The sequence below is a fragment of the Condylostylus longicornis genome, unplaced genomic scaffold (genome assembly GCF_029603195.1).
Source record: "Condylostylus longicornis isolate FDR11 unplaced genomic scaffold, ASM2960319v2 ptg000148l, whole genome shotgun sequence".
NCBI lineage: Eukaryota > Metazoa > Arthropoda > Insecta > Diptera > Dolichopodidae > Condylostylus > Condylostylus longicornis.
Genome location: NW_026578116.1, coordinates 2,750,374 through 2,770,850, shown reverse-complemented (window position 1 = coordinate 2,770,850; position 20,477 = coordinate 2,750,374). Strand labels below are relative to the sequence as shown.

The following is a 20,477-nucleotide window of genomic DNA, read 5'->3' as shown; positions in this document are numbered from 1 at the left end:
ATGAGAATAATATTAAATTTTGAGTGTATATGAAGAAAATACAATTTAAATATAAATACGAGAAAATATATTGTATAACAATAATACAATAAAAAATCAGTGTACCTATGTAGTACTAGAAACCGGCATGTTGTTTATAAACAGTCTTCTCCCAACAAATACTTCTCTTTTAGAGAATATACTTAAATTAATAGTATTCTCTGTTTATATTATTCTGATCTGATTAAATTGAATTAATATGATTCTCTCAAGAATTGAGAATCGTAAATGTACCGTATACGTTAGGAAAATTATGTGGTTGAGATTGTATTTCAATACAAAGAAATAAGTTAAGAAATTTTTGAAAATAAAACTGTACATTAACGTTTAACGCCATTTTCAAATGAGAAAGAATAAAATTTGTAAAGCGAAATTTAAAAAAACTGAGCTAAAAATTGTTAAATTCAACTAAATTTGATTGTTGACGGAAAAAAAAAATTAATCCAAAAATTTCGTGATTTATGACGTCCCCCATTAGTTTTATGCAAATTAAAAAAAAATTTGAAATAACAAAATTTTTTTAAACCTAAAACGAATACACAAAGTATTTGAACTCATATACCGTAAATTTAAAATTGTATACATACTAATATTAATGCTGTATGAATGAAGCATGTAGTAGATTGGCTCTTAGAGAAAATGAATTTAACATTCGACTGTTGAAAACAAATATTTATTTTAAGTTTTAAATATTTTAATTTCTTTCTCTCCATTACTTTCAAAAACAAATATTTTTCGCAAAAAACTTCGAAATTAGGGTGAATTTTTGAATTGAAGAAAAGTTTTTCGAGTTTATGCCAAAAATTTCAGTTTAAGACTCTGATCGTTAAGTATTAAACGCCATTTTGTAAATATCAAATTTTAAGTTTTTGCCAAAACACTTTTACTGTTTACAAGCTATTAATTAACACTTTTACTGTTTACAAACTAAGTTTTTAGTTTTAAATTTTTAATTTATAAAATTGAATCGAATTACGATCGTAAATATTAAGAACGAATGCAATGCAACTATAATGACAAAACGATGTTTTACCGTAAGAATTTCCACTAAGTCGTTATTGACACGAATCAAAAATGAATTCAATGGTTCGTGTCCATGAGCATGATTTTAATTTTTTTTACGATAATACCACACGTCAACCGATTTTTCGAACTTTTTGTATATACTCGTATGTAATAATTTCATTATTAAATTTGCACAAGTTTATTTATTAAAATTATATACGTACATACATGTATTGGGAATTGATGTGTATATAGGAATACAAGCAACAATTTTATAATAGATTTTATACCGTATATTCACTCTTACGAATTTGCTTATGTAAACATGACAAAATATTTTACGGCGAAAATTTTATGCATGCACGAAAATGTCAAAAAATCAGCTGTTAACTTAGACTCACGGTTATGTATCTATATTTACTGGAAAACTAAATAAAATTTTTTTTTCAAAACTAATAATTAATAATTTCTAATTGGTGATTAATGAAAATTTTCTTTTTAAATACACAATGTACAGCTATCGCATAAATAATCTCTGCCGAAATTTTATTCGAGTTACTGTGAAACTACAACCAAAACAAAATGCAATTTTACCATCAAGATATTATGCTGCAAGTGGTATGTTGTCCTATTTCTACTTTTTTTTTTTAAATTATAAAATAAATGTTTAATTTTTTTTAGATAAAAAATCTGAACCCAGTACATTCAAATTAGCTATGATGGGAACTGCAATTGGTGCAGCTGTTGGAACTGCATACTCTACTTACAGTCAATGGCATGAAAAAACTGATCATATGATACATGAACGGAAACATCCAAAAGTTTTAAGTAGATTACCAAAAGTTAAAATTACAAAAAAAGTTGTTAACCCAAAAGATGATACAGATCTAGATTTAGTGCTATTTCAATTTCAAACTTGTCCATTTTGTTGCAAAGTTCGAGCATTCTTGGATTTCTTGGGCTTATCTTACTCTATTGTTGAAGTTGATGCAGGTACTGATATTTTATAATTTCTTTTTATTATAATTCAATTATGTTATTGTATTTAAATATACAAAATTTTATTTTAGTATTGCGTCAAGATCTAAAATGGTCAGAGTATAAAAAAGTTCCAATGCTATTAGCAAAACAACGAGATGGAAAATATGTTCAGTTAACTGATTCAAGTACTATTGTCTCAATTTTATCTAGCTATATGTTAGATAAAAATCAAGATATTGGTGAATTAGTAAAACTTTATCCAAACGTTTCATTTTTTGATGATAAAGGAAAGAAAGTTTATGATATTTTAAATAAATATTTTCTTATGTTTGGTGATAAAAATAAACCATCAACATCAAAAGAAGATCAACTTTCTGAAAGGCAATGGCGTAGTTGGGTCGATACTCATTTGGTACATTTAATTTCACCGAATGTCTATAGAAGTTGGAATGAATCACTAGAAACATTTGAATGGTTTTCTGATGCAGGAGAATGGAGTATTCATTTTCCAAAATGGGAACGTGATTTGATGGTATATGTTGGTGCAGTTGCCATGTGGATATTAAGTAAACGATTAAAAACACGTTATGGTCTTGATGATGATGTACGTAGCCATATATATGATGCTTTAGATAAATGGACCGATAGTTTAGAAAAGAAAAAAACAAAATTTATGGGTGGAAAACAACCAAATTTAGCTGATTTAGCAGTATTTGGTGTTTTAAGTAGCATGGAGGGTTGTCAAGCTTTCAAAGATTGTTTACAAAATACAAAAATTCGTAAGTTTTATAATTATACCATCATTTTGTATATAAAGAATTTTTAATAATATAGATTTTTTTTTTTATTTTAAGGTGAATGGTTTTACGCGGTAAAAGATATTGTCAATAAAAACAAAGGTACAATAATAAGGGAGACAGTGATAGGTGACCAAAATAAGATTTCACTGTAGGTCTATTACTATATTAAATATGTCGGATTTGTTTAGTGAGCAGAGATTTTTCAATCTATAATAGGTTTTTTTTTTCTTATTATTATTTATAAATTGTTTTAAGAAATCTACATTTTACTTAAATAATTATTTAAAAAGTAAATTAAAAACAAAAACCACAATTTCTAAATAAAAATTGAATTTATAACAAAATTTCATCTTTTAATTTTTTGGAATTTCTTTCATTCTCCTAAATAATTAATGTGTGAGAATAATTAATGATTTGTGAGAGCTTGCATTGTTATGATGAAGAATGATTCGCCGGCGCTTGTTTGTTTTCCTTATTTCTTCTTGGCCGACCTTCACGAAATTCATCCTGGAGCGAACGGCGTCCGAAACCAAACTCTTGGTACCAGCGATCTACAGTGGTTTTTGATGGTGCTTCATCACCAAAAGTCGAAACAAGGTGATCGAGACACTCTTCTCTCGATAATCCGCGCCGAAAATCGTAAAAAATCATCGCACGAAAATTTTCACGGGACAATTCCATTTTTTGACCGAGATGAATTTTTCAAGTCACTGTAAACAAAACAATTCGCGCTCGAATGACAAAACTTTCTGAGTGAAGTTGTCCTAAAAAATGTCAAACTTTCCAATGGAAGTGTCAGATTGCACCTGGCAGCACTTGTATTGCCAGGACCCGAAATATAAATAGTGACCCTCGTATCAAGAAAAATTTAGAGAAATAACAAACTTAATTTTTTTTTTGGTTTAATCTAGTTGATTTATAAGTTTTACGTCATAAGTTTTAACGCTTTCCAAGTTTCCAAATAATGATAAAATGTAAATATGTATATGATGTTAATATGTATGTGCTTATACATTCATATTATGTTTTAAAAGCTGTTATAATATAAGGCTATTAATCATTTAATATGGTGATAATTTTTACCTTGTTTAGAATAGTGTTACTTTTATTTCTTTTCTGTGCCTTTTACATTCAAGCGTTTATCTTATTAATTTTTGAACAAACATACAAATTTCTGTTGTTGGTTTATTTTTCTTTTTCATTGAGCAAAAAATAAAATAATGATTCAATATTTTTTATCAGTAATACAAAAACTGATTTACTTTTCCACATTTCGTATTAACGTAAAAAAAATATCGCTGAAAAACAGAAAAAAAAAACTATGTACATATTCAACTAGCCATAATTTTGTTACCATAATTGGTTACATACTCTTTTAAATTATAAATCCAAATATAGAAGCTCAAGGTTCAAACAGACAAATGCAATCTTTGCTCTTTTTACAAAAATAATTTTTTTTTGCATTATAAAAATATATAGCAAAAATAAATTGTTGTTGATGATTTTATTACAAAAATTGTTTGCTCAAATTTAGATTTATGACATGAAGCAAAAAAGCTTCTTTGTTTTTTTTTTATAATTTCTAATTACAAAATTTATGCAATAAAGAATTCAATTAAAATGTCCATCAACAATTTCTGATTTTTTATAAAAACAAAATGTTCGTATGATTAAAAAAATTTTGGCTTTTATTCCAATTTGAAAAAAAAAAAAACTACATATAAATTTATGTATAAATTTTATATTATGTTAGGGAACAGTATATATCTTCTATGATTGTTTAATATAAAAAAATAAGTACTGAATATAAATCATTCAAAATTATTTGTTAGTTTAACGAATTCTTAAATGCAAAAATTTAATATAAAATAAAACAAAACACGAAATACTTAATACTTTAAATGGAAAAAAACCTCTTCAAATTAATATTAAAATTTTAAAAATTCAGTTTAACTTCTAGTGCATTATGTAAATTTTGTTTATCTTTTTAAAAATTTTTTAATAAAAACCTTTTTTTTTCTAATTTCAATTCATAGCATTGGAATGAAAACATATTTTAATTCTAAATAAAATTTATGTTAAATATTTGTTTTTCAATCTTCTTAATTAAGAGATTCCATAATATTTCGTGTTAAAATTCTACTAGGAATTCTGAAAGGAAGTATAAATTCGTAAAAACGGCAAAAAAGAAAAAAAAATTTAATCAAAAAACAATACATAATATGTATACTCTATTGTTCATCTTTATCTTTAGCTCCATGTTTTAAAATTCTCGTAAATTCAATGTAATCGAATAAACCATTTTTAATTGGTGCTTCTCTGTACATTTCATCTACATCCTCATCAGAAAATCGATCACCCATAGTTGTAAGTAGTTCTCTTAAACGATCCTCTGGTAATACTCCTGTATTATCTTCATCAAAACAACCAAAAGCATTCTTAATAACATCTTCGGGATCAGTTCCTTGTAAACGTTCACCAAATAATGTTAAAAACATTGTAAAATTAATTGGGCCAGGTGCTTCATTCATCATTGCTTCTAAATATTCATCAGTTGGATTTTTACCTAATGATGCCAACATATCATGTAAATCTTCTTTTTCAACAAATCCATCACGATTTTGATCAATCATATTAAAAGCTTCTTTGAACTCAGCAATTTGGGCTTGGTCAAACATTGCAAAAACATTTGATGTGGCCCTTTGTGCTCGTTTTTTTGTTGTTGCACGACGTCCAGCAGTTTTACGGGAAGACATTTTTATTTATATTTTTTATTTAATAAAAAAAATTAACTTTAAATTTATATTTATTGAATACTGTACACAAGTACAATGACTTTATTTCTATATTAAAATTATAAATTTTTTTTTTTTTTTTGTTTAATTAAAGAACAATGTTATGAGTCAGCTAATTAAATACTATTCTCTTTCTTGCAAATGAAATATTGAAATGCACTGATCTCAGTCCTTTTAAAAAATTTAATCAAATTGGAAATGTCACAAATTAGTAAAAAAAATGAAATACAAATGGAAATTTTTTCCACCTAATTTCCACCCAACAAACCAAATGTCAATGAATATAAAGAAGGTTAGCGATAAAATAAATAATCGATTCTTTAATTTGAATAAAAAATATTCTTATGGTGATTCAGGGCTCAGATAGACATTTTTAGTTTTGCAACTGTTTTGAGAGCTTATTTGTATTCCATAGGTTTATATATAAGAGTGAACATGTTCAACTGTGTGATCGTATGTAATTAAATAATCAAACAGTTTTTAACTTTTTACAAACTAATTGCAATTTTTAGTTATCGCAATCGATTTGAATTCGCACAATAGCTCAATCGCTTAGGTGTGCGTGAAACGTTTTTATAATGAAACTGTGCAAAACTAAAAATTGCATGTCTGTCAGTTTATTTAAAAAAATCTGACACAATCATGTGCACAACTAACATAAACATTTAACAGAGCCGGAACCATTTGTTTTCAAAATTAAAAATTCAAAACAATATTTATAATATAAATTTGATTGAATACTTATAATGAGTACAAATTACCCAATTAACAAATTTACCAACCGAAAACTGCAATCTAGTCAAAGTATATAAATGTCAATTGATATTATTATGATGACTGAATGTTACTGTCAATGTCAAATTAAGCGACATAAATTTGATTATCATCCAACAAGCAGTTTTTTCATTGGTTAGTTGTGTGAAGAAAAATATAAAACTTTTAAAAATGCATAAAATAGAACAATTTCCTGAATACCAAGTACCAGGAGCAAATCAACATTACTTTTATCCATATGAATCGAATGGAGGGTAAAATTTCCATCAAGAGAACTCTTCATAAAATAAAACAATTTTATATTCAATATTTTAGGAGTGTTGTCGCCATTGCCGGAGATGATTATGCTGCTGTTGCAGCAGATACAAGATTAACTAGTGGATATTCTATTCATACTAGAAATCAAAATAAACTTTTTAAATTGACCGATAAAACAGTGTTGGCATCTTGTGGTTGCTGGTGTGATACGCTATCATTAACAGCTTTTGTGAAAAAAAGGATTCAAATGTATCACCATGAGCATAATAAAATAATGACGTCGAATGCTATAGCTCAAATGTTGTCTTGCATTATGTACCATAATAGATTTTATCCTTATTATGTGTCAAATATTTTAGCTGGCTTAGATGAAAATGGTAAAGGTGTCGTTTATAGTTATGATCCTGTTGGCCACTGTGAACTTTCCTATTATAAAGCTGGTGGTTCAGCCGGTGCACTTTTGCAACCAGTTTTAGATAACCAAATTGGTTACAAGAATCAAATTGGAATTGAAAAGGAACCAATAACAAAAGAAAAAGCTGTTGGCGTTATTTATGATACATTCATTTCAGCTACTGAGAGAGATATTTATACAGGTGATGCTGTCATCATAAATGTTATAACAAAAGATGGAGTTGAAGTAAAAGAATTTGATTTAAGAAAGGATTAAAAATGCATTGTGTAAAGCAAATTAATTTTTACATCCATATATAATATAAAATTTTTATTATATCAATAAAGAATTTTTAAAAATTTACTTCCACATATTTGTTAAACTTCCACCTATTTGTTCCCGTAAAAAAATACTGATGGTGTTTCTCTCGTCACAAAAACACCATTAAAATAAGATACAGATAGAAAAAAATTTCAAAAAGCTGAGTTTCTAAAGCGTTTTTTACAAGTTTTTTCTTTTGAAAAAACTTCATATTCTAATAAAACTGCTTATTCTAAAACTAAATATTTTTGGTTATCAATATAAAGTTTCTGATTTAATGAAGTTAAAATTATTCCTTATTTTCGAAAAACAAGGGCAAGTACCACGTCGAACATATTTCACCTCTAATTAATTCCATCTATTAGGAACTAACAAATATTGTCATGCGTTAATTTGCGTAAGAATAATGAGTTCTTAGCATTACTAAAACTAACATTTGATCTCTTAAATTTTTTTGAAAATATATCGAAAAAGTTAAACATGATTTTTTCGTGAACAGAGGGCTAGCTTCTTAGATCCAAAGTTAATGTTTACATAAAAATTTAAGCACCAATAATTATGAATGCTTTCTGTACTAGAATTTTTTTGGTTTTTTTTCAAATGTCACGAAATTATGAAGGTTTACTGAGTCTGTCAGATTTCTTTGTGAAATTGCTACTTTTTGAAAGTTTTCTATTAACATTTCTACAATTGTAAAAGATTTTGTTTTACTTATAATTTTTTTTTCGAATTTCGTAATTAAAAATTTCAAAAATATTTAAAATATTTTCGGAATTAATTTTATTATGAACTTTATTTTTGATTCAACGTCAATGTTATTTTGTTTTAAAAGTCAACGCGGTAGATCTTCATAGTTTTTAAAATCAGTGGACCTTTCTTAACTTTAGAAATAAAATTAAAACTTAGTAAGAGGATTTTTAATGATCCAAATATGCACTTAAAGTTCCAACGAAAATATTTTTTGCATCATCACAAATCTACAGGGACTAGATAATCTCTAGATTTTTTTATCACTTTTCTAGATTTTTAATATCTTAAATTTTTCAATTAGATTGTTCTAGTCAAAAGTTCTATTTGTGATATTTAGAACTTTAAGCATGTTACGATTTTCGAATGGGCTTCTTTTAATGCCTTCTTAAATTTTAAAAAATCCAAGTTACAATTGAATTTAGGAAAATCCTGCATGCTATCATTGTTTATTGGCCCTTCAGTTTTGTCAAATTTCTTATTTATGACTAAATTAAACCGATTTTTTAAATCTACTTATATTTTTCATCACTTTATTGAACAAAAAGAACATTGTAAACATTTATTTTTTTTTTCTTCTGTTAAATAGAAAACCGCAATGTAAAAAATTAAAAATAAAAATTAGATATTACATACTTTTTTTTACCATTTTCCTTTTTTTTTTAAATATTTTTCTTTAAACAGGTATTTTACAACACTACAAAATGCAATTCATTTCTATTACAAAAAAATAAAAGTGGAAAAGAAATTTTCTTTTTTTTTTGGAATTTAAATGAAAAATTTAAATTTTTAGAAATGTTCTTAATAGTGATGGGAACTATCGAATGAATAAAATTTTTTGCAATCACTAGTTCACATCACTAGTTCTCACTTTGTAATTTGTTCCTGTTGTATTCCTAGCTGTATTTTAGTCTTATTTCATTTCATTTTTTTAATTAATAATTAATTAATTAATAATTAATACAACTAGCATACATTAAATATGTTATAATTTTCGTTTTTTTTTTTAATTTTAATTTTATATAATATTTTTATATATAAGAAAAAGCTTATATATTTAAAAATAAATTTTTATTATTATTATATAATAAGGAAGTATAGAATTGAAAAAAAAAAAAACAAAGTATTAAATCCGAACCATTTATTTTTCTGATTTATTTTTTCCGTTGCTCTCCCAATTTATTAAATTGTAATTTTTTTTTTATATATTGGAAATATATTATAGTAGTTTTCAATTAAAAATAATTACATAATAGAAAAAATATACAAATTTTAGAAAACTTTTTATTTTGAAAATAAAAAATTAAATTTTACAATAAAATGAGAATGTAAAATTTTTCTCTCCAAATAATTATAATTAAGCAAAAAAACCGCTTTTATAGCTAAAAAAAAAAATTAAACAAGAAAAGCAAAAAAGGGGATTTTCGACAATTCAGACTTGCACTAAAAGTTCTAAAATTAAAACTTAAAAGTCTTGCCACGCATACTTACAAATCTGCAAAAACAGAAATAGAATATCTTGTTTTTGAATATTTGTAACATGCTCCAGTAATTCTTCAATATTCAACTTTCTTCTATTATAAAATATTATAATGCTAAAAAAAATTGAAAAATTTCTTTAGAACTATAAGCAAAACTATTTCCAACATGTTATTTTTGTAGCAGTAATTTATCGAGCCACTTTTGTATATTTTGCAGTTTGGTTTTATCAAGTTTTATATTAAGATCTAAGTTAGAGCTAAATTATCGAGTATCCCCAATCATAAGAGAACGTTTAAAAAAAAAATTTATATACCTATAAAAAATAAATTCAATGAAAAATTTTAAAATTATAAAAAGAATTAATTATAATGTTCGATAAAAATACTAAATTTCAAAAATTTGAATTACACTTAAATCAAAAAGTTTTTTTTCTCTTATATAAAAATTGATTGATTAAATCATAAAATTAACGAGTCTTATTTATAAATACAATTATACAGTTTATTAATTATGTTTTTTTAATAATATAAATTTTTTTTTTCTCTTTTTTACTTCAATTTTTTTTTTCCAATTTTTTTACATTTTTTAAGTTTTTTTTTTTTTTTGGTTTGTTTAAAACTTGATGATGGGAGAAAGTTTATTTTTCATAAAAATGTGCTTGTTTATTAATTTAAAGGAATCGCTATAAATTTTTTTAGTGTGATATTATTAAAAATATTAATCAAATATATTTTTTTTTATATATAAATTTAAATTTATATTATTTAATTTATATATTAATAAATAGTTTTCTTTTTTTTAACAATATCGATTTTGTTTGTTATCTATAATTTAAAACTTATATCACACTAAATTTATTATTACAATTCTTATTTAAAAATAACAAATATAATATATTTAAATTAGCTACACTTTATGACATTTTTTTTAAAATTCAATTTGTGTGAAAATATAGAATTATTTAAATTTTAAATATAAAATGAAAAAAAAAAACACGGAAAAGAATATTTAATCAAATAAAATTTTTCGAAAAAACTTTCTACACTTTTCTATATAGATTTTTTTTTTTATTTTCTTGTTATTTTAAAATCAATTTAAATACAGATAAATAAAAAAAAAACTCTTCTTTTACAATTCAATTATTTAAGCAGTATAATTAAATAAAATGTAGCTTTTAACATTATTGATAGCATAGTGTAAATATGTTTAAAATATTCAAATAATTAATTATTTAGATAGATATTTATATATATTTTTTTTTCATTGAAAAAAAAAAAGGTTTAGTTGAAAATATTATAAAAGTTAAATATAAATTGTGATTATTCATCTTTTATATTAAACTGAAATTATTATTTTTTCCCATTTTTTCATTAATATTATATATTTTATTTGTTTATAATAATTATTATATAATATGGTTTTGTTTTCTATTATCATTTACAAAATAAAAAAAAAAAAAAATGTTAAAGTTGTAGTGTACTGAATTTATAATTATAAATATATTTAAATTTTTTTATTATTTAATATATTTATTTTATATTTTTAAGTTTTTGCGTCCTCCCGAAATGTACACTACATTAAGAACTTATTTTTTAACAGGAGGCGCCACTGTCTGGCCGCGTTCCTTCCCTCGTAATCTTACTCCAATTACTCTTTCAATTTTACCCAATATCATATTGTTTGGTATTCCACGTCCAGCTTCATAATCAGTAACAACTTGAACTTTTTCGTTAATTTTCTATAAAAATAAAACAAAATTGAATTTATAGTATTTATTATGAAAAGAATTTATTTTTAAAATAAAACAGATTTTTTGTTGTTTTAACATTACATAAACCTAGTATAAAACCAAATATAAGACTTACAGTTGCGAGATCCTTTTGACTTAAATTCTTTGCCTGACGTCCTTGCTGAATTAAACGACCAACATCCAAAGGAATTTTTTCGTGTTTTAATTCTAAAAAGAAAAAAAATTAAAATATAAAAAGTATAGCTATGAATGTTTTTAAATTGGGGGTGAATTAAATGCGGAACGTTGTTATGCATTGCACCAAAAATTATAATTTAAACGTGTTTAAAAATTTCAATATTTAAAAATTTCTCTTAAATACCTAGTCCATTCATTTATTTATTTTAATAAAAAAGTTTAAAGCAATCACATATTCCATATCGGCTATAAAATTATAAACATTTGTAATTTCGGTTTAAAAGTGTAACACTAATATAGGTAGGTAATTAGGTAACCTATTTATTTATATAAAAACTATATTATATCCAATAGGTTATCTCGTTAACTAAAAAAGTTAATTACATAACATTGTGTAAATTTATAAACAAAATGATTTTATTAGCTATTGTAAAAATTCACATTTTTCATTCAAAATTTTCTACGATTAAACGAAAATCTTAATATTTTTATAATTTCGCTTATTCAGACTAGGTATCTACCAGAATTAAAACAAGTTTTGTTAAAGAAGTATAAAGTTAAAAAACAATTAGGTAGCTACCTATACAAAACATTAGATTTGATATCTTTAATATTGAATTTTAATATCAAATTCATAAAAATTTCATGTGCGGTAGATCTTATTTACCTACCTACCTACACCTTAATTTTTTTTTTGTTTAAATAAGTAACGCAAAATCAATAAAATTTTTGTATATTTATAAAGTTAAATTGATGAAGGAAGTGATGTAATAAATTCCGACTCGTAAATGATTCACAACACACGATTTTAAAAGAGTTAAAAACAAGTTCGGCTTTTTTAATGTTAAATAAAAAACAATGAATGATAGGTAAACAGATTTTTTTTTTGTTTGAAACTTTTCTAATTCTTAAATAGAAAGAAATGAAAAGAAATTACTTTTCTAGTTCTGTTTTATCATCTCCACTAATCTCAAGTCACCTTCTTTCTTTTTTTTTGGGAAAAATAATCACAAAAACATAAAACAACAATAATAATAATAAAAGCTTAAAGACGAACCTTCTGTTTCGCGATCCAACTTGGCAGTATTTTTTGTGGTTACGTGTTGTTTATTAGTGGCAGCACCATCTAAAATAATATTTATTATTTTTTTTTTAATCAATTTCGTAACATTTATCGATCGTTGCATCAATCTAATGAAATTTATCTTATTTCATTTTAAAATTTAGTCAAAAAAAATTTATTCACATTTTTACAATTATTTTTATTTAAATATAAAAATTAAGCATGGAAGTATTAAATTTCAAAATATAAATTAAGAACTCACATTTTTGTTGGGTTTCAATCGCAACTCCTTGTCGTCTTGCAGCATTTATTGCTGCTTCACTTTTCATTACAGATGCCTATTATTAGTTAAATTTTTAACATAATATAAATTTCCATTTATTTTTACTTTTTTTTTTTACCTTTGGTGGCCTTTTACGTAAAACTGTAACAGTATCCCAATCGGACATATTCTTTTTTTTTTTTCTTTTCTTTTTACACAGTAAAATTAATTAATTAAGGAAAATTCACTTTCTTTTTTTTTAATTTTAAAAAAATGAATATATATGCGTTTTTATATTCGTATCAATTCTGGAATAGTCGAAGAAAATGTGAACTTCTTCTTCTTCTTTCTCATATGTCAAGGATGACAGCTTCAAATGAATTTTTAATTTACCCATAAAACACTTGGGAAAAACTATTTGTTGTAAAATTTTTTTAGAACATTTTGGAAAATAAGTTTATGAAATCTTTGAAGTGTTAACAAAATAAATTTCTTTTTGATATAACAAAAGAAGAAATTAAAAAATTGTATTTTATTCAATATTTATAAAAAAATTAAACATAAATATATTTGCAATTAAATTTGAAAGACATTGCAAAAATTAATTTTTATTTTAACCAATAATTGGCTTGTCGGCATTTGGCATTGAAGACAATGAAAATTGCGAGGTTCTAAAAACTTTATATTCAATCTTTAAGGAGTTTTACAATTTTTACTATCAACATGGAACATAGTAGAAACAGCTGTTTTCATAAAACATCTTGATACACATTAAAATTACATTTTTAGAGTGAATCGAGTGGTTAACTTAAAGCTTCGATTCGTTTTCATGTTCTGCGAATCATTCTGAAATATTATTACTTGAAATCAACTTGACTTTAATATTAATAATGACAAGTTGAAAAAATAAAGTGGCGTTAAAAAAAATACCTAGGATTCAAAAAGAAGAAAACCGGATCACTCATTTCAATTTTCTAATCCCGATATATGTTGTTAATTTTTATAACGGATCCAATAATTTCACAGATCGATTTCATTTAAAAATTTTTTAAAGTCAAGAAGAGTATAACCTGAAACCCTCTTGATGTCATCTTTAAGTTTGTATTATGAATATGAATATAATATACAAATGATAAGGATGCAAACAGCAAATTGTAATATAAGTTTCGGTAATTTCTTTTAATCGTCAAAAAATTTTAGAAAGTAGGTAACACATAAATTTTTACTACAAATTTGTGAAATGTACTATATATATTGTTCTAAAATTTTTTGCTAAAAGTTTATTAATATAGTGTGGCAACTGCAATGTCAGTAACCCGTTAAAAAAACACATTGTTGCCAGTATTTTTAAAGTTGATAAACTTAAATGCTGACAAACATTTCTTTTTTATATTAAAACTAATTTTATTTGTATTATTCAATATTTCGATTTTTTCAAATTAATTTTAATTATCTTGTATAATCGAAATATTTTCTTTCTGTTTGATTGAAATCAACCAATTAAGGTACTTTGAATCATACAAAACAAACAATCTTTTGAAATAACAATTATAAAGTCTGATGTCATATATAAACTTAAATAGTAATTAAAGAACGTTCGAATTTTGAGAATATTTATGTTGTTAATACTCGCAAAAAAAATTCATAAAACATAAAAGAAATTTGAAGGAAATATGAAACAAATTGAAAAGTTTAATAGGTAAAATAAATTTTAGCACAAAATGAATTCCTTCTTTCAAAATAGTTTATGAAATACTAAATTAATAACTTTCAAAATTTTTTAACCAATATGTGGCAACACTTTGTATAAAAATTGTTAAAATTTTGTATTGAAAACTGAAAATTCACAAAATGTCAGAAAAATTCGATGGAGGAGGTTGCGTATTTTAGTTTTCGTTGCATAAAAAAATGAATAACTTATAAATAAATAGTGAAAAAATATAAAAATATGTTTAAAATACATAATTAATAAAAAATATATTTACTAAATTAATAATTCAATAAAAAAAAGCGTAAAATAAATGGTTTTTTATTTTTTTTTTAAATTTAATAAAGCCTCCAACATCGTTTTGGTCGTCGCGGACCAACCCGTCTCGGTTTATCGATGTGTGTAAAGAAGTCAAGAAGGGATAAAAAAAAGTTTTTTTTGTAGTGATTTTTTCATGTTTTCCCTTCACTTTCGTGTAAAAAAATATTAAAATCAATAAAAAATTAAATGAAATTTATGAAAAGAATTTTAAAAATGGTAATTTAATATAACAAATAACCTTAAATTAATAATATTCTGTAATAAAGAAATATTTTTATTATAAAAAAATAAGAATAAAAGAAAAAAAGGAATACAATATAAAAATCTACAACTCCAATCTAGGGGGTAAAAAATTTACATCCATTTTGTGTATGAAAAGTTTAAAAATATTTGATATAGGAAAAATGTTTGATTAAAAATGTTTTTTCTTTTTTTTTTTATATTTCTGAAGTGAAAATTTCTTATGTGCATTTTAATAAAATTAAAATGGAATAACATATTTAAAAAAAAAATAATACAAAAATTTATTAAAATAAATAAGTAAAAGAAAAATAAAAAAAATTAATTTAAAAAAAAATAAAAATTTAAATTCATTTTCTATATAAGGTCTTCTGTGTTTTCTGGCTAAAAAAAAATTTCATTCTCATATAATAAGTACATACATAAATTATCCATACGTACATATATACATATATATATGTATATATAATTTTTTCTTTTGATTTTTTTGTACTTTTATTGTCTGGTTTTTTTTTAATGCCACTTGACATCTCCACCCGTTGAAATTTCGCTAAAGAAAATAAGCATCCTTATAAGGAAATATATAAAAATATAATAAAAGAAAAGAAAAAGCGAAAAAAAAAATGGGTGCACAACAAGCAAAGGATCGTTCATCGTCTAGCAGTAATCAAAATACAACCACATCATGTATTGGATTAACCGGTGTTAGTAGTAGTAGTGGCGGTGGTAGTGGAGGTAGTGGAAGTGGTGGAAATAGTAGTAGTTTGGTATGTAATGCATTAGGAGCTGGTTCAACTTTACGTGCTAGTCGTATTAAATCTCGTGTACCAAAGGATACTCGTGTTGCAGGATCAAATATATTTACAGAGCATAGTGGTAAGTATAATATTATTGTTATTATTATTATATTTAAAATGTGAGTTTTAACAATAAGTATATGTATTTATAATAAAAAAGAAAGAAAAATTAGGAGAGGTACAATATGTGTAGGTACATATTGAAAAATGTTTGTCTTTTGTATTGTAACCGCTTTAAAATAAATAAAAGAAAATGTGACCAAGTATAGGTGTGGAGATAGGGAAGAAAGCGAAGGTAAATGATAACCTTCCCTAACTAAAAGAATTATAAAAACTAATAAAAGAATAAATAAAAATTTTTGTTGGGATGTAGGTAGGTACTATCTAGCTATAGTTGTACATATTACAATATGTAGGTATATTTTGTTGTTAATGCACAAATAAAAAGAAAACATGTATAAAATGAATTACATAAAGGAGCATGTCAGTTTTTATTAAGGATACCTATCTACCTCAATACCACACCATCTACTTGGGTATACTCATACAATACTAATTTAAAAATATTTTTTTAGTAAGTTATAATAATTAGAATTTATAAATTTGTATGTACTTACTTACCTAAATTATAATTAAACCAGTTGTTCTAAACCGGGGGTCGTATGAATTTTCCCCTTCTCAGGTGCTCCACAGGGGAAAAGTAAAATTTGGGGCAACGGAAAATTTTTAAGGGATTAAAAATACTATTTTTGTGAAACTTATTCAATGGAAAATAGTTTTTTAAAGGATATATTTAACTACTTTTAAAATTTTTAGATACGCAATGAGCATATTTATTTGGTCAGATGAAAATAATAAATTTTTTAGTTAGATATACCTTAGGTAGTACTTATAATTGTTAAAACTATTTGATAGATGGGATACCTATTTCAATTGATGTAAAAATTTAAAAAAAAATCTGTTTTTATTAAGTAAGTACACAAAATGATCTTAACAAGAAACCCAAATTCTCACATATTTTTAAAGTAATGTTACATTTTTGTTAAAAATGTTAAAATTTACTAAATTTTTTAACGATTGCATTGCATAGAATAAGTCAATTACCAGTTCAACTCTTTTGAATTAGAGCAGTGCGAAAAAACTATTTTTGTCTAACAGTATAAACCTTTAAACTTTTGAGGAAAAAATGATATTTACGAAAATTTATTTATTATTACTCATGCGTCTGAGGTCATTTCAGAGATTTGACAATTTTAATTTTCTGGAAACCAATACATGTCTCTCAGCTTCCCATTTTACAATTTGAATAAAAATAATTAAGGAAAGAAGTACTTACTTAATCCCCTAAACTATTAATTATTTAAAATCTAATATTTGACTTCTGTAAAGTTAAATAAAATTATTCTAATTGCAAGGCTAAAACTATTCTATCGGTTAAAATTACTAAGAAATAAATAAAAATTTGAATAAAGATTCAAGAATTTAAATAGTTTTGCAACTTTTACTTTTAAAAATTTTATTCAACTTCATTTTGCTTATAAATATTTCATCACGATTTTGTTGAAATTAATTGTTAAGTCATTTAATATAAAAAGAAAAAACAAAAAAAATCAAATAAATAATTAATATGTTTAATTTGTCACGTTTAATGTGAAAGTTTGTTTGGTTCAAGTGATTTTGATCGATTTAATTACTTAAATTTTGGTTTTATTCAAAATCTTGCGATATTCAATGTTACAAGAATAATAAATTTAAGTAAATGTGAACATACTTACTAATAACTCTAAAATGGGTAGGGCTAAGTTTATTCTTAGATAAGTAAGTAAGTAATCCGTAAGTAAATTGTACTTTTTTTTTTTTGATTTATTAGAAAATTTGTAAATAATAATTTACTAAAAGTTAATAAGAATGAGTACATTTAAAATTGTTTATTTCATAAATTGTAATTTAAAAAGTACTTGTTTAAGTACTACAATATAGTTACATTTTGTTCTTAATTAAATTTTCTGATGTATTGAAAGTTTTATGAAAAAGAATTAGATGCAATAAAATAATTTTCAACTTAAATAGATTTTTCTAAATTTCAATTTCAAAATACTTTTTGTTACTTAATTTTCAAATGATGTACTAAAAATAGTTTCTAAAAAGCCTAGCAAAGGAAATAGACATGCTACTTGATAGGAAGTCTTTATTCAAAAAATTTACAAATTTCTCTAAACAAACACCAATTTCCCCTATAGAAAATTCACCTAATTCGACAAAAATTTACGTTTTTCTTCTTTCAAATCTATTTCTATTCAATTACATATTTTAAATTAATTATTTTACTGGAACATCTCTTTAGTTGCATCAACCTTTTATGTCAATTTATTAATCCCATTAAATTATTTTTTTATTAACTTCAAAATATTAATACCATATCATTTAAAAACTCCATTTTGTATGAAAAATTAAATTTTCCTATTAAAAAAAATTTTCTTTTTCAATTAAAATAAATGTTAAAATTTATATGGCATGTCTTTAAAAATTCGCTCCAGCTGGATAATTTTTGTAACTTCAGATGCCAAATGTTGTCTAGATTTCGAAAATGATTTTTTCAAATTTTTAAATTGCACCCAATCTGAGAAAAATGCATTTAAAAATTTCAAACCATATAGGTACCATTTGGCAAATTGGCAAAAATAAAAAACCAATCAATTTTTTTTACCAAGAAAAGTTTCGAAAAAATTTTTTGATTACTAGATTTTTTTTTTGTTTTTCGTAATAGGTACAAAATTCTAGTTTTTTTTTTCAAAAATTTCAAATTTTTTAAAATCAATTTTTGTTTTTCAAATTAAAATTTTGTATAAAATTTCGTTTCAATTTTGTTATTATTTGTTACATTTCAATAAAAACATTAAAATTCTGATTTGTTATCAAAATAACGGCTCTTAAAAATGCCAACTGTTTTTTCGACTCTTGTCATCAAAAATTAATGATAGTTGATAATTAGGGCGCTTAAAATCAATAAAAATCAAAAGTAATGTAAAAAATAAGGCCTTTAAAACCTTCACTTAGAAATGGTTTTTGTGCTAAATTTTCTGTACCATAAAAATTTTTTTAATGATGTTTAATTTCTTACGAAATTATCTGGTTAGAAAAAACTGTTAGAAAAAAATAAATTAAGGGAAAAATTTGATTTTGCCTAAAGTGCGAATGCTTTGTATTTCAAAGCTGCGTAAAATACAGAATCAAGCAAAATGTTTATTTTAAGCCCTTTACTGGGTCTTTCAGAAACTCTTTGTTTGAAGTTCCAAAAAATTTCTTGAAAATTCGTTAAAATCCCGAGAAGTCGGAAACTCTTGAGATTTGGTCCCCATTCCGGGACAAATGTTTTATCCATTTTCGATCCTCTAACCAATGGTATAAGCTGTTATATACCTTTCTGAATCACCCTGTGTACACTTAATTATTTCTAAAACTTGCAAAAAATTTCATTTTAAAAAATGCAATCTTATCTAATGTAATTCGATCTTATCTTATTTTTTCCTAAATAATATTTAACAATAAAATTGTTATTTTTTATTAAAGCTTTTAAATAAGTAAATTTAATTTTTTGTTATTGGTTTTATGTTTAACAACAATTTTGAAATTTACTTACCTATCTTGTTATAACCAACCCGATTACAAATGTCTGTAAGTAAGTTGTTTTGAATATAAAATTAAAAATCAATTTTACTGATTGTTTGGAATCAATTACTTATAAAAGATTTAATAAAATAAAAAATAAAGAAATAAAAAATTGCAAAATCAAAGCAAAATCTTTTACTATTCTTAACTACTTATACAATAGCTCTACCCTTTATACTTAAATTCTCGTTCAACTTAAAAATAAAACTATTCACGCAATAAAAAGCAAAAATAAACAAAAAACAAAATCAAGAAACATTAATTAATTCTAATTTTATTTTTAAATTAAATTTTCATTTTTTGATTTGTAACATTAATTTACGCCTAAGGAATTCTTTTATTATTTTGCTTTATTATTTTGCTTGCTAAAAGCATTTTTACATATTTACTATAAAAATTCTGATTTTCATTCACTTAATTCTACTTATGCTCTTAGTTTTATTTTTTTAAAATAGCAATTTAATTTCTGACCATAAAATATTTTATAGTTTCAATTTTACATACAGACATACATAGAATATAGATGTGTGTAAAAATACGTCACACCCCCAGAACAGTGTTGCAATATATCAACAATTTGAATTTCGAAATTTTTTGATTATATTTTCTTAATATTATTTTTAAGTATTTACTGGGTTACTTAATTAAATACTTTGTTATCGTATTTTAACTACACATTGAGAAAATTGAGTTTTAGAAAATAATTTGAAAATAATTTGTTTTTTTTACATAAATTTTTACATAAATTTAAACGCCATTAACTACTCATTATTATTTTATTTGCAGTTAAGATTTTAGAATTTATTTTGCATTTTATTTTATTTATTTAAAGTTGTAATTTTTATAACAAATTTTAAAAAATGCAATATTCATTATAAAGAGAGTGACGGTTCG

The 20,477-nt window shown here is 23.7% G+C and overlaps 5 protein-coding genes across 7 annotated transcripts in view; 3 read left to right on the top strand and 2 right to left on the bottom strand.

The window, feature by feature from the left end:
- The first annotated feature begins 1,440 nt into the window (after positions 1 to 1,440).
- LOC129615815 (prostaglandin E synthase 2) lies at positions 1,441 to 3,157 on the top strand. The gene is made up of 4 exons (XM_055531198.1): positions 1,441 to 1,662; positions 1,726 to 2,037; positions 2,115 to 2,804; positions 2,880 to 3,157. The coding sequence occupies exons 1-4, from the start codon at positions 1,554 to 1,556 to the stop codon at positions 2,975 to 2,977; spliced, it is 1,209 nt and encodes a 402-aa protein (XP_055387173.1). The 5' UTR covers positions 1,441 to 1,553; the 3' UTR covers positions 2,978 to 3,157.
- A 1,844-nt stretch (positions 3,158 to 5,001) lies between these two features.
- On the bottom strand, positions 5,002 to 5,776 carry LOC129615814 (myosin regulatory light chain sqh). Its single transcript, XM_055531197.1, has one exon. The coding sequence runs from the start codon at positions 5,579 to 5,581 to the stop codon at positions 5,057 to 5,059; it is 525 nt and encodes a 174-aa protein (XP_055387172.1). The 5' UTR covers positions 5,582 to 5,776; the 3' UTR covers positions 5,002 to 5,056.
- A 709-nt stretch (positions 5,777 to 6,485) lies between these two features.
- LOC129615813 (proteasome subunit beta type-1) lies at positions 6,486 to 7,409 on the top strand. Its single transcript, XM_055531196.1, has 2 exons — positions 6,486 to 6,648; positions 6,710 to 7,409. The coding sequence occupies exons 1-2, from the start codon at positions 6,566 to 6,568 to the stop codon at positions 7,320 to 7,322; spliced, it is 696 nt and encodes a 231-aa protein (XP_055387171.1). The 5' UTR covers positions 6,486 to 6,565; the 3' UTR covers positions 7,323 to 7,409.
- A 1,374-nt stretch (positions 7,410 to 8,783) lies between these two features.
- LOC129615795 (endothelial differentiation-related factor 1 homolog) lies at positions 8,784 to 13,202 on the bottom strand. The gene is made up of 5 exons (XM_055531164.1): positions 12,988 to 13,202; positions 12,849 to 12,924; positions 12,581 to 12,649; positions 11,462 to 11,553; positions 8,784 to 11,334 (listed from the first exon to the last, which is right to left on the bottom strand). The coding sequence occupies exons 1-5, from the start codon at positions 13,033 to 13,035 to the stop codon at positions 11,182 to 11,184; spliced, it is 438 nt and encodes a 145-aa protein (XP_055387139.1). The 5' UTR covers positions 13,036 to 13,202; the 3' UTR covers positions 8,784 to 11,181.
- A 1,509-nt stretch (positions 13,203 to 14,711) lies between these two features.
- Positions 14,712 to 20,477, top strand: part of LOC129615827 (tyrosine-protein kinase Abl) — a 126,466-nt gene continuing 120,700 nt past the window's right edge. For 2 of the 3 annotated variants that reach the window (XM_055531208.1, XM_055531210.1), the window contains exon 1: positions 14,712 to 15,993. In XM_055531208.1, coding sequence (XP_055387183.1) covers positions 15,741 to 15,993 — 253 coding nt within the window. In that variant the 5' untranslated portion in view covers positions 14,712 to 15,740. The remainder of the gene's footprint in view (positions 15,994 to 20,477) is intronic. The other variant, XM_055531209.1, reaches the window with a different exon arrangement.